The sequence below is a fragment of the Manacus candei genome, unplaced genomic scaffold, assembly GCF_025592945.1.
Source record: "Manacus candei isolate 608988 ecotype Guabito, Panama unplaced genomic scaffold, ASM2559294v1 h1tg000056l, whole genome shotgun sequence".
NCBI classification, from domain to species: domain Eukaryota; kingdom Metazoa; phylum Chordata; class Aves; order Passeriformes; family Pipridae; genus Manacus; species Manacus candei.
Window position 1 is genome coordinate 10,581,540 of NW_026138104.1, and position 23,688 is coordinate 10,605,227.

At 38.0% G+C, this 23,688-nt stretch overlaps 1 protein-coding gene across 2 annotated transcripts in view; it reads right to left on the reverse strand.

Moving 5' to 3' along the window:
- ITGB1 (integrin subunit beta 1) overlaps positions 1-23,688 on the reverse strand; it is a 44,321-nt gene that overhangs the window by 10,725 nt on the left and 9,908 nt on the right. For both annotated transcript variants that reach the window (XM_051802370.1, XM_051802371.1), the window contains exons 2-13: positions 13,628-13,697; positions 13,298-13,383; positions 11,557-11,779; positions 9,556-9,726; positions 9,002-9,240; positions 7,576-7,731; positions 6,530-6,625; positions 5,604-5,693; positions 4,744-4,884; positions 4,413-4,615; positions 2,240-2,478; positions 669-891 (exon numbers count right to left, since the gene is read on the reverse strand). In XM_051802370.1, coding sequence (XP_051658330.1) covers positions 669-891; positions 2,240-2,478; positions 4,413-4,615; positions 4,744-4,884; positions 5,604-5,693; positions 6,530-6,625; positions 7,576-7,731; positions 9,002-9,240; positions 9,556-9,726; positions 11,557-11,779; positions 13,298-13,383; positions 13,628-13,697 — 1,937 coding nt within the window. The remainder of the gene's footprint in view (positions 1-668; positions 892-2,239; positions 2,479-4,412; positions 4,616-4,743; positions 4,885-5,603; positions 5,694-6,529; positions 6,626-7,575; positions 7,732-9,001; positions 9,241-9,555; positions 9,727-11,556; positions 11,780-13,297; positions 13,384-13,627; positions 13,698-23,688) is intronic.

Consider the following 23,688-nt stretch of genomic DNA (forward strand, 5'->3'; position numbering starts at 1 on the left):
ATAAAGGTCAGGAAAAAATAAAGGAAGACACTGCTTTTTAGCAGTCAGAACACTTATGCACCTTGGGATTAACAAAAGCCCTTTAATAAATTCCTCTTTCCCTAGATGACCCACAAACTTCAAAGGCAGAAAAAAACCCCAAACTTTTTCAACACCTCTACCTGGAAAATGAATACTCTCAGAGAAGGTAGTGTAGGAACATGATATTGACAGTGAAACAGTATCTGAGACACAGATTAAAAAGAACAAACTGAGTGACAAGCCTTACAGTGGGGTATCACTCTGAATAACTCATTGAAAAAAGCAGACTGAACGGGATTTTTATACTAAAAAGACTAAGTTTTTTTCTCAGCACAAAGTTAGCTGCACAGGAATCAGCTCAGCCGCTAATCCCAAATTTACTTCAAAGTTTTCGTGCAGAAAACGTTTCGCTTCCAAAAATCTGGATTTCCAAAGGGAGGGATGCAAATTTCGCTGGCCCACACAGGTCTAGGTTCAGTTTTTGACAGTCAGGTTAGTCCATTTCAACAGTATTTCAGAATAAAAGTTTCAAGCAAAAACCTTAGCTGAAGTTTTAACTATCAAAGGCTTTGTTTTAAAGATCCTCACATATAAGTATCACAAACTCAAATGCACAGAAGCTGGGGCTTGGTGTTCTAGGTACGTACTTGTGCTCTGCACAGACACCGAGGCAAGTCTGACACATTTCACATGTGGGGCCTTGGAATTTGGGATCTGTACAATTGCAGGTGCCACATTCACAGGTTCCTCTTCCATTGCAAATCTGCCCATTAGAAGCCATACATGGTGTAGTATCCAAGGAACAATCGCAGGCACTGCCAGTGAAGTTGGGGAAACACTCGCACACTCTGCATTTGCAGATACCATTTCCTGTGCATTGGAAAGATATTTCAGTGAAATCAAGTATAACATAAAACAAAATTTGTGACAGTAAGAAATAAATGTTCGCCATCTCAGGGCAGATAAAAGGAAAAGAAACCCTGATAGAGAGATAATGAAGATTCTAACGAATTAAGAGGTACAAAATAAATTTTAGCTCCTTGAAAAACCACTTGCAGGCATTTCTCCCCTTTTCCCATTCTCCTACATTCAGATTTCCTTTCATGAACAAGACTAGGGAAATCTGATCAACAACAGTATAGTGTGATGACCATATCACGTAGGTGGAGAGCATTGGAGCACTGCTTCAGTTCACAACTTTGTGTGCATAAAGATAAATTGATCGCTTCTGTCTTCGTGTCTATCACTAAGCAAATGTATAAAGCAAGACCTAAAAAGATGAGGAATGCACTGAGACTTCAGAACACAGAAAAATGAACCACCTTTGGCTCCACAGGACACCACCATTCAGCTGCTGTACTTCTGACCTCATGCACCCAACCCAACTTCATGCTCCTCACACTCCCTGTGCAGGAACCAAGATGCCTGTATCTCCAGAAAGGTGATCTAGATGACATGAAAAGCTTTTTGGTCACACTCCTCCTTCTCCACTGAGAATGAAGTATTTCAGTCAATACTTACCTGCCACCATATATTTTGGAACACCACCACCACTGCTCCCATCCTTTGTGGAGCTGGTAAGCAATAGTGTATTCTGAGCAGAATGAGGCATCTCATTACGCTGTTAAAACTTAGTGGCTTCACTGTTCTATTTTTGTATCACAGACAAAACTGAGGTAGTAGTTATAGTCCTACCAGACACTTCCATGTGCAAAGCAACCTAAGGAAGTTATAGGACAAAGATATATGCAGCAAAATAACTTAGATACTGGCTGCTGAATGATTTTTTTAAATTGCTTTTGATTTCAGGAATTACCTGGCATCAAGGTCTTGCTTCAAGTGCTTAAGGTGTTTTTCTGGATTACAAGTAAGCTGAGGTCATTCTCTCTTTCTATTGACACAGTGGTTATACTGAGCCAGCTTTCTTTACTACTTTTTCTTTACTACAATATCTGAAGGTAATTCTGTAAAAAACAGCAGAAGTGAAGTTCACTTCACATCCTTCCTGGAGCTGTGATTCAAGAAAGGTGAAATGTGTATTAAAATGCTGTTTGGTAAGAGGGCTGTTTCATTAATAGATGTTTGCAATCACTAAACCTGTGGATACTCTCATCTCTGTTACCAAGTGGCTATGATTAAGCTACTCTCTTAGGTAGAGATGACAGACTTGTATGCTGCTGACCAGCTCTGCCTGCAGAAAACCAAAGTAGTTTCTCACCTCCACAAATCAAACCATTCGATCGATCACAGTTGAAGTTGTCACATTCACAGTATTTGCCAGAATACACTTCATTGGTGTTTTCTCTTTTCTTGCATACACATTGTCCACAGATGCATTCCCCATTATTACTGCATATTTCTGTACTGTTCTCTCTCCTGCAGTAAGCATCCATATCCTCACTATTAACTTCATCTGTACTACATTCACAGAGTCTTCCAATACGTCCTTCATTACATCTGCAAGGTAAAAACATGACTGAGATTTTAACCTCATTTAAAAGTCACACAATAAAAAGCCCTCAAAAAATGCACAGAGAACAGGAGTAAAAGTGAATCCTCTCTCAAGGGATGTTCCAAATTAAATTTCAAATGAGATTTCCAACTGACATGTATGTACCCATTCTTGAAGGAGCAAACTGGACTAAGTTGCTCTTATGCTGATTATCTTACCTGATATTCCAGGTGAGAAAGTACCTCTAACTAAATTGTCACATAATCACTCCTAATGCTTCTCATGTGACAGAACAGTAATTATTTTTTAGGTGACAGTGACTGTTCACTGTAGCTGCTGTCATATTTCAGTGAAAAGATTCCTATGAACAGCAATTAAACAGATGATCTTCAGAGCTGCTGAACCAAGATCCTTGGGGATCAGCCCTTCTCATTATCAAGGTTAAAATGTTGATGAACAAATGGAAGTTGCTTTCCTTCCCATCAGTGATTGCCAGATTGTTATATGGTGTCCATCAGAGTCAACAGTTCATTGGGAAACTGCTACTGTTACAAAAACAAAAGGCTGTGCTTACCCACAGGCCTGTTCTCGCCCACATGAAACCACGGGGACACCAGAGACAGTGACACCAAGTATAAGAAGTCTTTCTACAGAAAGATGGGAAAATCTGTTCTCCTTCTTTAAAAGGAACATCAAAAATTGACTGCAGAATGAGGCAATGGACCATAATACTGGATACAAAATGGCTTATTCTTCAACTTACAGAACACTAAGCAAGCAGTTAGGGGGCCACACCTTGGTCTTTCCAGAATCTTGTTAACTACCAATACTTCACCAGGCAGATGTGAGTCCATCTCACACCAAAAGTCCTGTAAGAGTGAAGTCAGTACCTTCTGCTTTGTTTTTATTAAGTCATATATTAAACCATGAGGAATGAGGATTCTTTTATTTCAATTACAGTTCACTGAGCAGGAACCAAAAACTTGGAGTCTTCCAAAGTCCTAGATTGTGTTCTGCTAGAGAAGATCTTAATTCCATTTGTCTCTTACCATTCTCATCTCAAGGGTTTCCAAGAAACAGTTTTCATTTTTGTTGTAGATTTCTTGGGGAAGAAAATAAGGATCAAACCTTTTTGACTTCCTAGGTTGATCTTTAACCAGTCTCCACTGAAACTCTAAGATGTTGCACTGCTTTCATTTGTGTGCTAACTCCAGAAAATTGAATAGAAGTTTACTTAATTTTCAAATACGTAATAAGGAATACATTTGTAATCTAATCCTCACGATGAGCAATAATAGACCTTTCAGAGGCATAAGTACATAAAAAATTATTTATATTCTGAAAGTTTTATACATATATGCAATTAGAAGAAACATTAAAACAAGACTCCAAGAGGTTAAAAATAAAGCAGGGAGAAGGGACAAAACAAAAGGTGTTTTTTTATGAGGTGTTGCTCTTTCCTGCTATGAAACAACTGATGTTAATCTTGGTAGGAGCTCATACCAAAAAACTAGAAAGTCTTTGAATTTCTCAAAATTAAGAAATGTCATATTGGAAGCATATAATTAGATCAGTATGAATACTTGCAAAAACATCACGTTTTTTTTCCATAAATCCATAATGTTGCCCTATTGCACAGACCTCAAAACTAAAAGAACGGAAAAAGCAATAAGACCTATACTCTTTAAAGTACTGACTCAAGGTCAAATTTGAATTGTGACTTGTACAGTACTGGTGATCTAATGATCAATACTATGAATTTCAGCATAAGGATTATTTGCAGAGATACAGCAGTATTTCAATACACCCTAAAAGAAATAGGCCTGTAACAGTAACTCTTGTCCTTTCATTAAAAAAATTATTAAACCCTAATTAAGGAAACAAAGATTTTGCTCATAGTTCTCTTTTGCAAAAATAAACAAAATGTCTCTTTATTTACCTGCATGCACCACATTCAAATGTTCCATTTCCTTCGTGGCAGGCTGGACTATTAGGTTCTCCTTCACTTTGACACTGACACTCACAGATGAACTGGAGATTAATTTCCACTTCTTCAGTGAATCCTAGTGGTTTAATTTTAATTGTTTCATTCTGTTCTTTCTTTGGACATTCGTTAGCTGTTACATTAATCTCAAATCTAACCTGCAAAGAAAAATAAATGGAGAGCCATATTACTAAAAGGAGTTTTGTCTGTACTGTTAAAAAGAAATGCCGTGTTGAACACTAAATGAATTTTGTATTTCAGTAGCAGCACATATACTGTAAGTTACCTCATCTCCAATTGAAATGTTAGAACATTTCCTTCCATCTTCTTGTGTATCATTCACTCCATTTTTGCAGAAAGACTTATAACTGATTGTCACTCCTTTTGGTAGCTTAGTGTTTTCCAGGATAACCTCTGAAGAAAGGGACTAAAACAACAGTTATTAGCTAACTTCAGATTGAGTTGCATATGCATTCTGCTGAAGAAAAGACATTATACAACTAGGCATGGTCAGGCACCAATCCCACGGGCACACTGGAATTATGTAAGTTCCAAGAAATGTGCCAAGAAACACCAGCCCAAGGCTACCCAAAGCCACTCTGTGGTGACTCCTTCTCATGTCTGAACCCTGTTATACAGGGTCAGGGCAGGTTTCCACAGACATTGGAGGCACTTGTTTGCCCTGTGTACTCCAAAGGAGAAATGGGGCTCATTTACACAACACAGCAATGAAGACAATACTTTGGAACAGGACCCAAGAGTCCCTGAGGCTGATACAGACACCTCCTTTGGGATTGAAGAAGTTGCAAAACAGCTTTTTTTGCTTCCACTTGGAAGCAAGGCAAGATGTGGAGATGTTGAAGGAACAATGTGGGTTTTGGTTGTTTTGTGGGTTTTTATGTTTTGAAAGTGAAAACGTGGATGATAACTGTTTCTAATGTCATTTTAAATGACTTTAAGAGTGTATCTTTCTAGTCATCTAAGCTCTTATTGTCATAGTGTCTGAATATCTAATGTGGTTTTACAGCAACGGGGCATATTTACAGTGTAGTATATCAACTAATCCACTCTGGAGTCTGCTTGAAAAACTCATAACAATTTAGGAGCAAGAAAAATTAATACATCCCAAATAAAATCTGAACTTACATTGTATGCATCAATGATCAGCTGAATCACATTGCTGGAGTTTGAAGACAATGTTCCCACTGCTGATTTTGGTATCAGATTTTTCAGTTCCTTTCAATATTTGCAAAAGCAGAAGCAAAATTACAGTCTTACTAGCAAACAAAGTATAATTTGTAGTATAAATGGTGATATAATGTGTTAGTGGATTAACTAGTCAAGATCAAGTACTTCAAAAGCTGAAGTGTTGCCAGAGATCATCAAGATTTTTCAGGTTATACACAGCACTACCTGCATAAACAAACACCCAGCCCTTTCTTCTCCTTTGAATTTTCATGCTAAATTTGGTAACAGAACACTAAGACCTTTTCTTGCACAAGTTTACCACATACAACATGTCTCCAACCACACTTGGAGTACATTAAAGATAGGAAGGTATCTCTTTCCAACAGAAAAAACTTACAATATGAATACACTTTAAACAAAGCCCCCAAAACCAAAAAACCACCTTGTTAGGTAAAAACAAGGAAAAATATGCATGTCCTTTACACAGTTATTTCCTATTGCACAATCACATCCAGCCGTTTAGTTAATTTTAAACATCAGGAATATAAATAGACCACAAGGGACAAAATATGTTCTTTCATAAGAGTGTCTCTTGATTCAGTGTCCACGCCCCTCTCAGCTATTTTGCTGTAAAAATGTTCACAAAAATTAGCACTGCAAATGTGCTCTCCACTCCCTCCTACCTGTAAAGTCTGAAAAATGGCAAGGAGAAAGGGCACTCTTTCCCCGGATATTACACACACAGTCACTTTTGATGTGAACAAGTAAAAATGGCTTAATAATAAAAACATGAGTAGCAAAATATTTCTTGCATATCACTTACTTCCACAACTATTTTAATTTAAAATAAAGAAATTTCAATGACTTCAGAGCAATTTCTTTACCTTATAGACTGCCTGAAACTCTTCAGTAACAGCAAAGATTGTCTGAATATTGTTCTCACTAAGTTTCTGTACCAGATGAGCAATAGAGGGATAATCCTATAAAAATCAAGCATAAAATATAATTCAAATTTGGGACACACTGCCAGAAAACAATCAGAAATACTCTGACATCATAGATACAAATAATCTTTAGAAATATACTCCTAACTAGCCAGCTCATGTCACAGTCCTAAAGCAAAACAACCTCTGAAAACAAACAGGCACTGATTCCATATATGCCCCATGAAGACAGGTGTTTCTTGACAGTGACATTATCCTATTTCCTGCCATACAAAGTCTCCAAGTTAAATCCTTAATCTCAATGTTCTCAGAAAATTACCTTCAGTAGTTTTCCATATGACTTATCTCCCTGAAAACCACTACCTTTTGCACTGCTTCATAAAGAAAAGATGAAATAAAACTGAATTAATTTTAGGGTTTTATTGAACAATATTCACTTAAAGTTAAGAATATACGAGCACACAAACTTTGTAAAGCTTATTGTATTCACGTCATCCAGTAAATATTTTTTCCACCTTTTGCCTGATCTACTTATCAATAAACAAAGGCAATGCTAACAATACTTTTACCATAAACTTTGCATCATAAAATTTCAAGTAGTCTTAAAAAAAACTGTCCAAAATGCTGTTTTACAGTAGTAAAATATTCTAAACACAAAGACTAGTGAAATGGTAAAATAATGGGACATAGCCGTTGCAATTATCCTACAGTGGACACCTAGGATTATTAGTTATCAAAAAGGTTAAAATCCAACAGCACAAATCATAGTGTGAAAGTTGCCATCTCTTGAAATTTTCCAATTAAGACTGGATTAATTCCTGCACATTTGCTTTAGTTAAGCTAATATCACTTTATGTAATATAGAGGTAAACAGGTAAAGTTCATAAAATGTAGTGGTTTGAAACTGTATCAGATGACCTAATGAGGTTTTTGAGCTTAAGCATCACAAAATATTAATTTCCCTAGAAGATGAGGTAAAGACTTACGTAATAGTGGCTCATTGTGTACACGTTATTTTCCAGATGACATTTCCCATCATTTGGTAAAACAATTCCACCAAGTTTACCATCTCCTGCAAAGTGAAATCCAGCATCCGTGGAAAACACTAGTAGCCTTGTAACATTCCTCCAGCCAATTTGTTCCTTGGGAAAAAACACAAATGGATTTTTGGTATTTTGTACCGATTTATTTTATAGCATTGGGGACCAACACTTGAGAGATAAATGCATGTAAAAGTAGACAGATTTAAGAGAAGCCCCACTGCACAAGTATCACCCTGGAAAACATTAATTCACACAAACCTTGAGAGCGCTTGCATTTAATTAAATGTCTGCTCCAAAACATCTGCCACAGCTTCTGCATCAAAGGCAAGAAACGCTTTTTGTGACAGACTTTGATCTGTTCAGTTCTCACTAGAGTATCTGAAGAGCGACAGGGTTTTAGAAATCAGGCACATCAGTCCAGTTCTTTAATGCCAAGTCCACTCCTGAGCCACAGCCACGCAGCCCGAGCACAGGGAATGCTGGTGAGCAGCACTGCTGCAGTCTGGACTGCCCCTCATCACCAGGCTTTGCCAATCTAATGCAGATTTGTACCCAGCACAGTGCTTGCCATAGGACTGTCCCATGAGCATCCTGTCCCACAGCTGCAGGGCCTAATTCTGTAACGTGTCCTTCCCTATTTTTTTTAAATTATTCCATGGAGCTGAAGCCCTAACTAATTGAAGGAGAGAAGACCATGTAAAAGTGTCATATAATACCAGTTACCACCAAAAAAATCTAGAAGGCTTACACTGCACTTTTAAAACAAGACTCCAGATTGTTTCAGGAGGTCCCCACTCCATTGCTCAACAGCAAAAATAATATGTTAACAAAGCAATAAACTTGGATATTGATTTTTTGGGAGTCCATTTTGTACAGGAGCATAGAATAGTCTGTCAAGGCTACACAAACATCAAAGAATCTTCAGGTCTTCAAAAATAAATAATAAAGGTTTCCATCTACTTCTGAGAAATCAGTAGAAGTTATAATAAACCAAATTTCTGCAACCACAATTACAAGAAGCTTAGAGACCTTTGAAATAATCTGAGAATAGCTGCATACTCAGGATTTCACACACTTTTAAGCAGAACTTGACTTTTCTTCTACAGCAAACTTTAAAAAAATTTGTCTTGGGAACATATCTATTTGCTGTCAGCATGACTTCTGTTCGGCACTTTCACATTTCCCAGTTTCATTCATTCACTAGAGCTCTCCACAAAAGCCAAACACAGGTATCCATGCAGCTTGTCTCATCTATCCTGTCTTGTTCACGTGAGATAACATGTTCCAACATCAGCCACCACAAAACACTAAGGCTGTATTCAAATAATTTCATCTAACAGAGTAGTAAAAAAAAGTAACACACACTTACCCCACAAACTGCAACCTGCATTATTGCATCAAATCCACCTTCAGGAGAATCTAAATTTCCAGAAATGTGCTGTTTGCTTACAAGTTCATTGAATTTGTTTCCTTCACTGGTAAGGCTGAGCACATTTTTATAGCTAAATGGACTTGTACAGTTCTGGTCACCTGTACAAGGATTTCTGAGTTTGGCTGGTGTTGTACTGATATAAGGCATCACAGTTTTCTCCACAAAAGAGCCAAATCCTAAGAAAGAACAATAAAATCTCTGTAAGTTGAAGAATGGAAGTCTCATTTATATTATGACACAACAGAATTCAAATACATTATAGCTGAGCTAGCATTAGAAATAGCTCTCATACTTGTTTATGTTCCACTCTCTCCACCAAAACTAAGTACTCTTTAAGTTGTTCAACAGGTTCTATGTATTAGAACATCTCATGTAATAGTGCTAAGTTAGAAAAAAAATTTACTCTTTGTATACAATCATGTGAAAAACATCAGGAAGGAAACTTGGGGTTTTTAATTATTATTTTTTTAGAATAGGCAAATCTTTCTTACCAATTCGAAAATCTGAAGTTATTTTTTCCATTTCGAACATCAGAGCTGTTCCAAGACTTTTCACATTCTCTAAATCATCCTTCATAGAATAAGAGAGATCCATCAAATAATAAAGGTCAATGGGGTAGTCTTCAGCTCTCTTAAATTTTAATGAAAATGTCTGGGGTTCCCCTGTTTCAGAGATTAAACAACAAATAGAAACCATTAATAATTCCACAACTGCACTGACAAAAAAAATCCTTTCTAAGAAAAGGCTTGGAAGCACTTATGAAGGTTTAATTTTCTCTGATTAATTAAAATGCTTAACATCAAATCATGATGAAGAAAATGTCAAGAAGTGTTTCTTTCCCATGTTCAACTTCATATTTCCAAGATACTTTATCTCCCCATACAAAATACTAGCCTGCCAAAAATCAAGCCTCAGGTAGTTGCTGCAATTTCAAATCTTCACACTTGAAATCATTTTAACAAGGTTCCTGTGAGATCTAATAGCACAAATTTTCAACACCTATTTTCATCCGCGATGACTCCAAAAGTTCTCAGTTAAAAAACCCACATTGTTTAAATAGGTTTACACAAGAAAAATCAGTTCTGGATGGAACACTGCAAGTTACTTTGCACCACCAGGCTGAGAGGTCAGAAATGTGACTGAGAGAACGGCAAATTACTCTTTGTTGTGATTGTAAGCCCAGACCCTGCATTTTACCAACAGAAGCACGTACTCTCATTCTGATGTTGAAAGACAGTGCAGAAGAATTGCACACACATACCACACATCCCCTTCCCTGGAAAATGGAAAAGTATTCTATATGAAGTAAGGAACAGAATTCCAAGTTTTTCCCCCCTGCTCCTTTCAGTCACTGAACTTAAATGGTGATATTGCTGCTGCTTAAGTTCACTTAATAATTAGGAAACATTTGCTTAACAAAAAAACAACCACCAAAACCTATTTAGATTTTCATTTGAAAGAGCCTGCACAAAAAGCAAGTATCCCCCTCTGCCAGTACACAGTCTCTCATCAGAGAACTTATACCAAGAGAAGTGCTTATAAACAGAGTAATAATCTTTTGGGTAATTATACTCTGGTTGCTTAGGTCCCTGGTATGTTCTGATGAAGAAAATTCTGTGTCAACAGAGAAACAATAATTTAGTTTGAAGTGAAAAAGTTCACATTAGAAATAAACATGGGCAATACCAAAACTGCAAAATAACTTTCATTTCTGTCCTCTCCACATCACGCTGAGCTGCTTCACAATCACCTTCCACTTACTCATGCAACCACCACTAAGCAGCTGACCCCAAGCACAGGCTCTTACTCCAGGGAAATACAAGGCAGCTATTCAGTGTGTCTACAGTACCTGAGAGATCTCCTTAAGGACAATCTCCATTGTTTTAAGAACTGTGATCCACCAGTCCTGTTCCTCCCGATCCCCACCATTTGCATGAAAGTTCTCTTTAGGGGATAGAAATGGTACACATCTACTTTATTTTCATTACTGTAGTCCTGTGTCCACATCTTTAGCCTCTGGAAAGTATTTTACACAGCAATCCAAAAATCTTGCTGCATAACCACACAACCATTCCATTCAGACACACAGACTTTAGGTAGCAGCAGTACTTCAAGCAAAAGGAAATGCTCTCATAACTTCTCTACGTTTTTGCTCACTGCTCTACTTTCATTCTAAGAAACCACACTGAAGAAAAACAACTACAGAATACTAAAAGCAAAACAATTTTACCTTTATCATCCATGTATCAGTCCATGCTGTATCAATTTTCTCCTAAGTACTATTGGGAACAAGTAATAATATCTTTCATAAAAATCAAACAGTACTTGAAGTATCTAAACACCCGGGGCTGACCTGAATAGCTCTGCTATCAATTCAGGTTATCTGAGCAATAGTAATTTCTGTAACAAAATGGTTACACACTCAAATCAAAAAATGCAGATGTGGTGGTGGCAGAAAGATCATCCTGAGACTAGAACGAAACTGTCCTTACCGACTCTTAGTTGCAGTACTAATTTTTGTGGCTGGATCTGTGTAATGGCTTCTGGTCTCAGCTTCTCTGCAGCACCTTTCTTACGATTCGTTACTTCTCTGTTTTCAAGCACCTGTTTGCTTCCTCTGGGATTTTCTATATCTTCCAGAGGACAGCCTTTACTCTTTAGTGCTGCCAAGTCATCACAGCGGGCTGATGTTGGCTCTCCTTCTTGCAAAAAGTCCTAGAAAACACAGGCAAAAGAGAATCAAGTTTACAGCTATGTGCAATTTGTTGCACTCTATCCACAGTAACTCCTTCCACAATGACTCTGTGTTTTTTTTCCCCGAAGTTTAGTAATAAAACACACAGTCCTGAAATGTATTAAATGATACATCAGTGATTACTATTTAGTCCAGGAATTTGATTCTACTTATACTTATCTGTGTGTAAGATGTAAATAAGATGAAAGAAAAAAATAAAATGCAATGTCACCTCCATCACATGCAGGACATCCATTTAAATTGGCTGCTCTAAAAGTGACAGCAGATGGAAAAAGCTTTCATCTTCACATAGTCATCAATAACGTGAACCCACTTGTACAGCCTGCTTGGCAACTACCCTCCCTTTTAACTCTTTTTCTTTTTTAATTAAAGATTATGTAAGCGTAGCTTGGTATTCTACAACAAAATAATGGCCATATGCTGACAGAGCAGGGCAAAGACAGACAACTCTTATTTTGGGGAAGTTCAATCCGAAAGTAAGATCCATAAGCAAAACCAACTGGTAACTTTGTTCTGAACAACAAATTACCTCAAAACATAAAAAAAGCTCTTAACCTCAAAGATAAATACATAAGGCCTCTAATTGACATACTTGGCAATTCTGATTCTGCCCCCTCCCAAATATGCATATAAATAAATGTATCTTAATGCTTGTTAGTTCTTGATGACAAAGACCTACCAGGAATCTGACAGCTCAAGACCAAATTTTAAAGTCAGTCAGTTTAATTAATCATTGAAAGTTTACAAGCTGGTTTGGGGGATAGTAAGTAGGTACTATAAGGAAATAAATATACATTATTATCTCCTAACAAGAAACAGGAAGATTTCTCAGTTTTCAATAACAAACCAAAGAAAAACTACAGAAAGCATTTTCTTCTGTTTCTAACCTGAAGAAGATACTTCAGCATATACTGGTTAAGTCACACAAATTCAGATCACCTTATATTTTGTAATTTCCTGAACTTAATTTTTACTAACATAAGAAAGTACTCTTTTTGTTTCATACTGAAACAAACCACCCACCCACACAAACCAATCTCCTACCCCTCAAGTCTACCAATAACAGAAAACTAAAATTTGAACATCTTTCTTTTATAAAAAAACCCCCTTCAATCTCTTCCCCTACTCCACCTACATCTGTCTAAAATTAGCTCTTACTCTAATGTTACTGGAAGAATATAATTAAGCATACCCAGACATATTCCATGTAGGAACATTTTAAGTAACCATGAAGATGGCCTGTAGGGTCTGTATACCCTGAAGATTCGGAAAACGAGAAGTAAACACATTGTGAAAAGCATTTAGACTCAAATCAGGACATCGGGAAAATCACAGTATCTGATTTTTCAAGTACAAATAACTATCAAATTGAGTAGCTAGGGGGAACTATTAGTAAAGAAAACAGACATTTCTATGCAGTTAAACTAGTTACTAAAATTTGAAACCCCAAACCATAAAAGAAATTTTGCAACACTTACTGTTTTTTTACACCAGCCACAGTTTGGTCCTGCTTGTATACATTCACCACACGATTTTGCATTCGCTTTTATGCAGTCGCTTCCACCTGGCAAGGAACACAAATCGGTCGTTTCATTTATAAAAAGGTGTTAACAACGAAATTTTACTTTGTTTCATTCCGGCTTTGTAAATTAAGTTCTAACTATGAACAGGTTATTAACATGAGATATGACTGACCTACTGCCATTAGCATTTGTCTAATGAGGATACATCTATCTACATAAATAACTGCTAATCAGATGCAGCTTTAAAGCAGCATTAAACTACTGCACTGTAATCAAGTGACTCACCTTGCTGAGCAAATCCATTCCATATCAAGCAACAGAGGACCCCAGCATATGTGAACAATTTTAAAGTAGTCTGAAACACAAAACCAGAAAACCAAATTGTATGATTTATTGTAATGACTAAGTACCAAAAAGGAAAATAAAAAATTGCGTGAAACTGCAGACATGTAACTGTGTTTCACAGGAGACAAGGAACACGGAGCAGATGCAAATCAAATTATCTTAGATGTACCAGCTTGACATGTTTGTGGGCTACACTGTATTCAGAAGACATGAAACAGGGGAGCTTCTTAAATTACTTTGAAATATTTTGATATATTCTTATGCTAGGTAAATCAGCAAGCTATGAGAAATAAGGAAATTCTATTCAGTTAGGGGGGAAGAACCCAGACCAGTCTTTTAACTTCTTATAAAAAAATGTTTATGCTCTGAACATTATCAGAGAAATACTTCTAAATAAAGACACCACAGAAATACAAGATGGAAACAGAGCTTTGATATTCCAATCTCTAAGATAAATACCAAGGCCCTTTCCAAAGCATTTTCCTCAGAATTCAAAGGGCATTTTACAGCTTAACTTTGCACTTTATACTCCAAACCAGAAATTTTCTCTCACAATATGCACTATAAAGCATCCTTGATATAAAATCTGCCCCCCTTTTTTTTCTTTAGACAACAGAAAATTAATGGATACCATCCATATCAAAGAAAAAACACTCTACCCTTTGTTCAGTGCTATAAATATTAATGAAAGCCTGGCAGAAAAAATACCTACATCAAAACTATATAATTTACATGCTTTATGAGACAAGATTTGAATACTTATAAACTATTGACTTGTCATTTTCCCTAATTAGTTGAGAGACTTCACTTAGTACTGCAGAGGATTAAGGTCTAAAATAGGTTTCAAGTAGGCCATTTTTTTTGAAATTTTCTTCTACTCTAATAGTGGGTAGTCAGCCAGAGTCAGTTATCACATCTTTTAAATTTTGGTACTATTTTAAATTCTATTTCTTTTTTACTCATTGTAAGAATTCTGAGAACTTGGACAGTAGCTGCCAGTTTCCTTGGTCATCCTAAAATGTTATTGCTAATTAAAGCCTTTCCAGTCATCCTGCAAACAATATTCTTAATAACTTTTTGTTCTAAAAAATATCTTGCAATATAGCCAAGGAAAAGTGAATTTGGCAGACCCTTCAAAAACTAACGTCATTTTTCTAGAAGATGTACTATTTTTCATATAACTTAGCAACAAAGTGAGCAATGCTTAAATTAGTACAGCAGTTGAGCTTTGGTTTTCCCACACGGATCTAGGGTTGTAACATAGCTGTTATTTTGCACATCCAGCCAGACCTAACTGAGAAGGGATGGCTGCTGATGGAGGAAGTTTCGAACAGAAGCCAACCCTTTGCTAACAAATTGTATCCAACAACAGTTCATGTTTTTCTGATAAATCATTTTGGCCCGCTCTTCAGTGGATGCTGCAGTGAGAGGGCAGGCAGTGGTGTTTAGACTCAGAAGAATTAAGAGAATATGCTGTGGAATGGCTCTGCTGGATGTTATGCATATGCATATAAGAAATTACTGATAATAAAACCCCCAATGTTTGAACTGTGAATATATTATATCTTACTTAACTTTTGAACATTACCTATGGCACATATGTAACTCCAGTTTTTCCCTCCGCCCGTTGCTGCAGAGGTGATCACTCATTTGCAAAAACTCTGTTGCAGGAACACTTTTTCACTAAGCCTCCTCTATAAGTGATCACCTAAATTCAACTTGTGCAACTACGAATGTCAATCAGAGGGTAACCAATACCAAACAAACGAGAGTAGGTGGAACACAGAACAAGGGACTGAACCAAAGCTTAGGAAAGACAGTGGTTACGGTGTGGGAGCTCACCTACTGGACCAGGAGTCTAGAGGGCAAGGCCTTACCAGGCTGATCAACCTTTAGGTTCCTTCTTTCCTGGTTTTATGGTAGGTATGTTCTCTGTTCAGCAAACCTTACTTCCCTCAAGTGAAAGGATATTTTGTTACTTGAGAAGCAGTTTTGCTTTAAGTACAGCCCAGGACGGCGTGGGCTTTTCAGAGAAAAAGAAACCCAAAGCTGCTGGCATCAGTTTAGTACCATCCTTTCTGTTAGCCAAAACGAGAAAATTATAAACAGTTCACCTTTTTAGGGCAGACTAACAGCGGAAGCACAGCAAGTCCACACAGACTATATAAATAAGTCAGCAAAGATGTGACACAGTGCTAAAACTATGATTAAGACCATTTGGAAGAGAAACGTTCCAGTGGAAATGCATCCGCATGATGAATGTAGTTCTGGGCACAGATTCCCTGTAAAGTTAACAAGGAAAATGTCCTTTTCCATATATGGCTAAGCCAATGCCTCTCCCAGAGCGAGCGCCTGCCCTCCGACACACGCGAGCTCTCTCGCTTCCTTCGCCGCCGTGGCTTAACAGCTTATCCAGCTGCTGAGTTTTGGAAAAACTCGAGTTGAGATTTGCTCATTTGGATTCAGTTCTGATTGTTCTTTAATGCAAGCAAAGAGATGCAAACCTCCTCCTGGCCTCTGCAGCAGCCCGGTCCCAGAGGTGTCAAATGCATTCCCTGCAAGTCACCAGACAGCACCACGAACTGCTCTGTTGGAGATTTTTCCATTAAGGGAATAAACCCAAACAAATAACTCCTAACTACACCAGACAGCTAGAGGAAGCCTTTGGAAACCCCTGGAACCCAACTTTGTGTCAGTATTCGGCCACAGATGACAGGCACAGAAAAATAACCCCAATGTTACAAGAAATAAATTAATGTTTTTGTGCAACATTTAACTATTTTCTGTTATACTTGTTCTCCCCTTTTTTAAGTCATTGAAAAATATTCCAGAATCCTTGAAAAAGTAATTTTTTTCCTCCCTGAAAAAAGCAGCTCAAAGCTTACAGAAAGTAAGCTTGCCAAGAACTGAAATCTCTTTAACAACTATATCACCAGTTGGATTCTTTTTAAAAGGCTGCAAATGGTGTGCTGTTGAAAAACTGATCTTCAAATTATTTTTGCACATTTGTGAACCATACTTTGTATTTGTTAAATATTTTAGAAAAACAAATATGGACATAACCTTGAATGCTTGGATTCCTTGCTTTCCACGTTGGTTTTTTTTTTTACTGTCTTGACAAACAGCAATGCTTGAAGAAAATTTTTTATTTATAAAACCAGCTTTGATGGAAATCTCTGGAGCTTTTAATTTGAAATGAAAGACTCATTAAGTGATAACAGGAAAAAGGAAGGATTATTCCTCCATGGAATTTTGAATTTGCAAATCGAACATTTAGAATCTTTGTATTCTGCTAATCATCAAGATATTTAGATATTAAGTTTACTACTCCACAGCACGAAAGCTTTTTGCAGCTTTTTAAATTTATTTATTAGAACTCCAATAGCATCTCTGCTATTGAAAATTAACTGGGCAAACAGGATGAAGAAAAAAAGATAAGAGTTAGAGACACATTTATTCCTTTGAAATTAAATACTGATGGCTATGCTGCCCTCCTCTCATCACCCTCCACCTTGGCACTTCACTCCACCTGACACAGGCCACAGTTTATACTGATAATTAAGGCCATGTTAAGAACAACACCTTGGGTTGCTGCAGCATTATTCCCCTCAGCCCAGCCACTCCTCATGTGACGCTGTAATCCAGCATCCACCAAGTCAATGGAAGCAAAGGAAAACACCACAATCTGCCCCCGTTGCATACTGAATCGTGCCTTACTGCAAAGTTTTCTACTGAAACACACAACCACACTTCAGACCACGAGGGAGACATCTAAGTGTGCAGTAAGAGCTGAGCTGCTGAGCAGACACCACCTTTCTGAGGCCATAACCAGCCAGCCAGCTTACTCACGTGCCCACACACCACTCTAATTACACTTACAAACCTAGAAATGAATATACAACTCACACTTTTGGACTAGCATTCGTGCTTCCTGCAGACTGACACCTCTTTGCATCAGCTGTGTTTCCACAGAATCAAATCTTGATTCAGAAACGCTGTACGGAATTGATTCCTCTTAGAGCTGAGATTATATTTACAGCCACTTTCATGTAGTATATGGATAGAAAGTCACTTCAGAGAGCTGCCCTATCTTCCTTGTTGATTATTCGACCTCGTGAATCAACATCCTGGTTGATTATTCTTACTACTTTCCTTTCTGACCAATGCCAGCATTAGTGTGGCCACCAAGGAGTGCTGGAACAAGGAAAAGATCTGGCCAAAACACTAATCCAACAAAGTGGATTGCTTCTTGCTTCTGCCCTCTGGCTTCAAAAACACTTGTCCTGGCATGGCCGAGGAGGTGAGATGAGGATGGAGAAAAAGAGAACTTGGGGGGGTGGGGGGCAAAAGGAGGAGCAAAAGATCCTGGTCCTCAGCCACAGCCTGTGGTTGTGTGCTGGACTACACTGGTCACACAGCCAAGCCCCCACCCCCAGGCATGAAGGTTCTGGTTAAAAAAAGAGCAGGAAGAGACATGTTTCTAAAATAAGCAGAATTAAATAGTCTCTGGAGACGCCTGCTTCAGGACTCGATGGCTACCCTGCTAAAAAAGGTCCCTCTTCCCTCACTCCTGGTGGTAGCTGAGGGCCATGCTTTTCAGTGTGAATTTTATGGACTGGCAAGATGAATCCCATTCACATTTCAAAAAAAAAGGGCAAAAAAAACGGACTGGAGAAACCAAACCACCCTAGTGACACTGGACATCAATTACACAGATACTACAAACCTCTAGCAACGACCTGTAAGTACCCTTGACAGCAGAACTCCCCAAACAGACATCATTAATTACAATCCTGAATTTGCCTGGACATGCAACAATTCCAAACATATCTCCTTGTACAACTATTCACTGCAAAGAAGCAATTTGTCGAAAAAGAAAGTGGTAAAATGGTATCTTGCTGCTCTGTCTTGAGAGAAGTATATTGCTCAGAAACGCACAGTATAAAAAATGAAAGTGTTTTACACCAAGGAGTTACTTTCATTTAAAACTTCCAAGTTTGTGGTGCAGACTTTCCAACAAATTTTAAAATGGTAATCCTTCATTGGTGACCTTCACAGCTATCTTACTTAATTAATCAGTGCTACTGTAACATTGAATTATAGTTGGAATACACTGTTTGCACAGCAAACTCCAGGACCACCATTAAGAAACTACGTGATGCATTCTTCATTACACAAATGGAGATTTGGGATAAACACTGATGGCTGAATTGCCAGAAATTTTAATCAAAGAACCAAAACCTTAACTCAGCCTGCGAAACTATTTGTTCCCTGAATGTGGACCAGCCCTGTGATGGCTGCCCTTCACAGAGGCCCAACTTCTACCCTGCATCATCAGAGATGAGCTAGCAGTGTAACCCCATGTAGGAGAAATGAACTTCATGGGAACAGTCAAGATGGACAACTTAAGTCCAGTCTCGAGCAGGACTTGGTAGCATTCCAATCCAAACTGGAATGCTACAAGTAAGCCTTCCTTCAATAGCCTACCTACCAGCCTACTGACAGCAAGGCTCATCAAGACCACAATGTTCTTTCTCGTCCTGGCAACTTCACAGATGTTAAAGCAGGTTTTGAACTGCTTGCAATAATATGGAAAGAATGGGATGTTGACCCAGATTAAAGAGCAAAATAAAAAATTCTTTAGCACTGAAATAGGTTTTACACAAAAAATGCAGCACATCAAAACTGCTTACTCAAAATGTTTACTGAGAAAGCTCCAGCTACTGTGACGCTACAGCCTAAAAGAAACAACAGTATTTCACACTGGACCTAATTTCTCTCTGTCAGTTATTATCTCTAAGTTAATGGAATAAAACAAGCATAGTCTCCAAATACTCATGAAAAGCGCTTCCATAACCACTCTGTTTTAGAGGGGCATCATATATCAAAATAATATATAATAAAGATCTGAAGTTTTAATTACAAGAGAGTTAAAATCTACAGAAAGCTGACTTTCTGCTTAGGTTAGGGAGACCATCTCCTTCATTCCAGTACAGTTATCTGAGGTTATCTGCTGTAATTAGTGGATGTCACACTGGTTAGTTCAGAAGATTCTCCTGCAGGCTGGGAGTCCAAAAAAAGATGAGAATACACATTTCTGCATGCCTGATCCATGAGAAAACATCTCACAGTTCTTCAAGTTTGGCATGGAAACTACTGTGCCTTGCTCCCATGCTTAGTAAAGTGGACAAACATACAGAGTAACACAACTGGTTTGCTAATATTCTCAGTTATACTACATTATTACCCATACTTTATTCATACAGCTCTAAAAAATTTGCCAAGAAAACAAGTAGCTTAAATTTCACAAAAAAGACTGGATTCAGTGGGAAAAATCAGTAAGTGTTAGGTTCTAAAATAGACTTGTGGATCTTGCTGACATCCCAGCATGGGCACCTGCATCACACGGCCTCTTCAGCTGAATACATGAAAATACTCATGTAAAGTACAAGGCCACAGCTCATGAGAACAGATCTGGAAGGCTGTTCATGGTATTAGCTTGTGTCCCCAGAGTATGGGGGGTTTGTTAGTTTATATAGGACACAGCTGCTTCCAGACAGAACCACTAACTTCACAAGCACTCATACCATTTGACCATATTATTGCTTTTATAGAGAATTTACTGGTATTTTTTCCTGGATTTCACAGGAGCCCTCAACTTACTGACAGTTCTAAATAGCAGAATGAAAAGCAATTGGGTATTTTCATGAAAAGTATTTTTTGGTCTTGATTTGAATTACTGAGTGGAAACAAATCTGCCCAAGTTAGGTGCCTGGCTGCAGGGAAGGGGGGTGAGGAAGGAGATTTTTCTTGATGGAAGGCATAAATTTCCTCTATAATCAGAAAAAACAGTGGTACTGATTTCAGAACAACTGCAGATGATAAAGTTTTCTGCTATCTGACATCTCTCCACCTTAAGATAAAAAGTGGTAGATCCAGTTAGGACACAATTTGCACGACAGAAGGTGGTAATGGATCCCAGATATTTTACAGTACTGAGGCATACACAGGAAGTAAGATAACTGGGCTAAAGTCCCTCCTCAGCCCCAAAGGGTTTGCATTCATATTTCCTGGGAATGCTCTATCATTCTACAGGATTTACTAGAAAGAGCAATCTCCACTTCTTTTATTAAACCAAGGCTGCTACAAAGAATGAAAGGCACAGAGACAGAAAATGAGTTGATAGCTTTGTCCCTTGTTTATCTACTGAAGCACTCATATGGTGGGAGGTGGAAGAAAGATATAAGTGGGGTCCCAGATCCTGTTCCCTGCAATATATACAGATTTACAGCATATTGTTCATGCATACAAACAAAGAGAGTCTTGGGATCATGATTTGGAGCATGAATTTTATTTCTTTCTCACCAAATGCCCTAGCCTGTAGGAAAGTGAAGGGAAACAGATGTATGTTCACACTCAGACACAGAAGAGAGCCTGAACTGCAGATCTCCTGTATCATGGATGACTACCCTGACTAGTGCACACTGAGCTGAAATCCCTCTCTAAACACAGACCCGACCAATCTGAACTATACGGACTTCTCTAGGGACTTAAAGTGAATACCTATCCTCCAACAAGGAACTAAAGGCAGCCAGGTAGCTTCTGGAAAATCAGGAGGAACCGACAGAATGTAGACTTTTAGGATACATTACATGCCATGTTTTATTTCAGTGTACTTTTATCTGCATTTCACTGCATTTTTGTAACTGTTTTCATTAGCAAAATCCATTGATAATTTTACTTAATGACAAACTCCTGCAATCCTGCAAACCTAAATAATACTCATCACAAGCAAAAACAAGTTCCACAGCAAATTGTAAAGAATACTAGTGCTGCTGAAGCCCACTCCATTTATTCACAGCTGGAAGGGACCCACAGGGATCATCAAAGTCCAGCTCCTGGCCCTGCACAGGACAGCCCCAAATATAACACCGTGATTTGTCTTTTAGTAACATATTTCTACTTCAGAAGCCACACATGTCCAGACACGCTGACAATGGTGACAGAAGGTAAAAGAATGAGAAAAAGATGCACAGGGGTGACATGAAGATACTGCTACTGACAAAGCTGTCTAGTCAGCAAACCCCAAGTGCAACCTTGATCTCTTCCCTTTGTTCTCGTGACTTTTGGAGAGCACTGTGGTGCAGGCAGGACTAACATTGGTTAGTTAGCACCACTTTTGAAGGAGGGACCTTATTTCAAAAGTGTATTTACACACCACCCTGCACAGATGGTTTGTAATTCATGACTAGACCTCTGTAGCACTACTATACCCCAAATAATTATTAATTTAAGAGCTCCTCTTTGCTGTATTATCCATCCTTGTCCCAGGCTTGGTGTTAAGGAAAGAGACTATTTGCATAACGTTCTCTTGGTCTGTTGAATCATAATTTGAAACCTAGATTCTACAGTTTAGGAGTTGCTTTGGAAAGCATCTTGATGCTTGAAAGGCAGGTAGTACTTAGACACAGCTCATGTGAACAATCTGTGTACGATCACCACATATAGGAAACTGTTTAGAAGACAAGTGAGGTGCTCCTTCTCATGAGAAAAATATTCTTTTTTCCACCAAAGCTTATGTAACTATTTTTCCCAGGCAGTTATCCACAGACTGCAATTTATAGCTTAAACTCCGACAACTCTATTTTGGAAAACTAGATTAACAAACAGGTGTATTGTGCTTAATGTTCCACATTAAATTAGGAGAGAAATACAACTCCATATTCTCCAGCAGAGCACTCAGAAGCCTGCAGCTACATCTAATTAAAACACCAGCAATGTGCTTTAACTCTTGGTTACCTATAACTTATAACTAGCTTAAACTAAAACATTTATATCTTTTTTCCTGAAAATCCAGTTTGCAGCTACTTGCTACTCTACACTTCGCAAACTATTGTGCTTATGAAATCCCATGTGGGTGCATCCTGCCCACAGAAAGCTGGGATTCCTACAAGGACATTATGAAGCTCTATGAATTTTAAGCAAGGACAAACCAATCAAATCTGTACATATGCTGCTTGTGCTGGTGTGCAAGCACCTTGCAAAGGCAGCACCTCTCCAACACTAAACCACTAACACGCCAAGCCCATGGGTACCAACCGATACTGTGGTTGAAAGTGTTTTCTACATCTATAGCACTTTTATACATGCAGAACTAAACAGCTTCCTCTTTAAGGATAAATATATGATGAGTATGTGTCACTAACAAAAACACGTAATTTTTTTCCCCTTAACGCTGTTGCTGTCGAATATATCCACTTTTCATGCTCTTTCCAACAGAAGTTTCCAATAGTTTGAGTACTTCACAGCCTTACAGACTCCAAGCATATTGTCTCCACAAATTTGTAAGAATTATCATTGTACCCAATCTCACTGTTATCAGTAGGCATTTTTCCGTAACAAATATTTCAGAATTTTCATTATCACAAGCACCTCTTGACCCAACTGTGATTAGAACAGAGAAAAAAAAAATCTCTGTTGTTTCACTACTTTTCAAAAGTTTTTAGAACCATCAGTCGTTTTTGCTATAATAATTTAATTTCTTCTCTTGCTTAAATGTGGCACCTTTTTGGGGCGAGAAAAAGTGTGATTTGAATATTTAGCTTGTTTACATAGGTCTTGCCAGTCTACAAGACTTCTTGGCTAAGTTTAGCAGTTCCATCACAAACAGATTACAATTAGGAATGCCACATAATGATTTAAGCCATTCTAGTAGAAAACACGTGTGTCTGTTCCTTGTGATGGTATTAAATTCCCGCACACTCTGCACCACTTACTGCTCCCATAAAGAGATTATTTAATTTTGTGCAACTTAAACCTCACGTTTATCCACACAGGGGGAAACAAAAAGTTTAGTTAAGCATATAAATATAGCTCTTACACAGCTGACTGTAACTGATGCTTCCGAGGCTGTACTGCCTCCATGACTGTCACAACATCTGGCTAAACTTACTTTAATCCAAGCTTTTTTTTAAAGGAAAAGAAGAACAGAGGTTTGTATG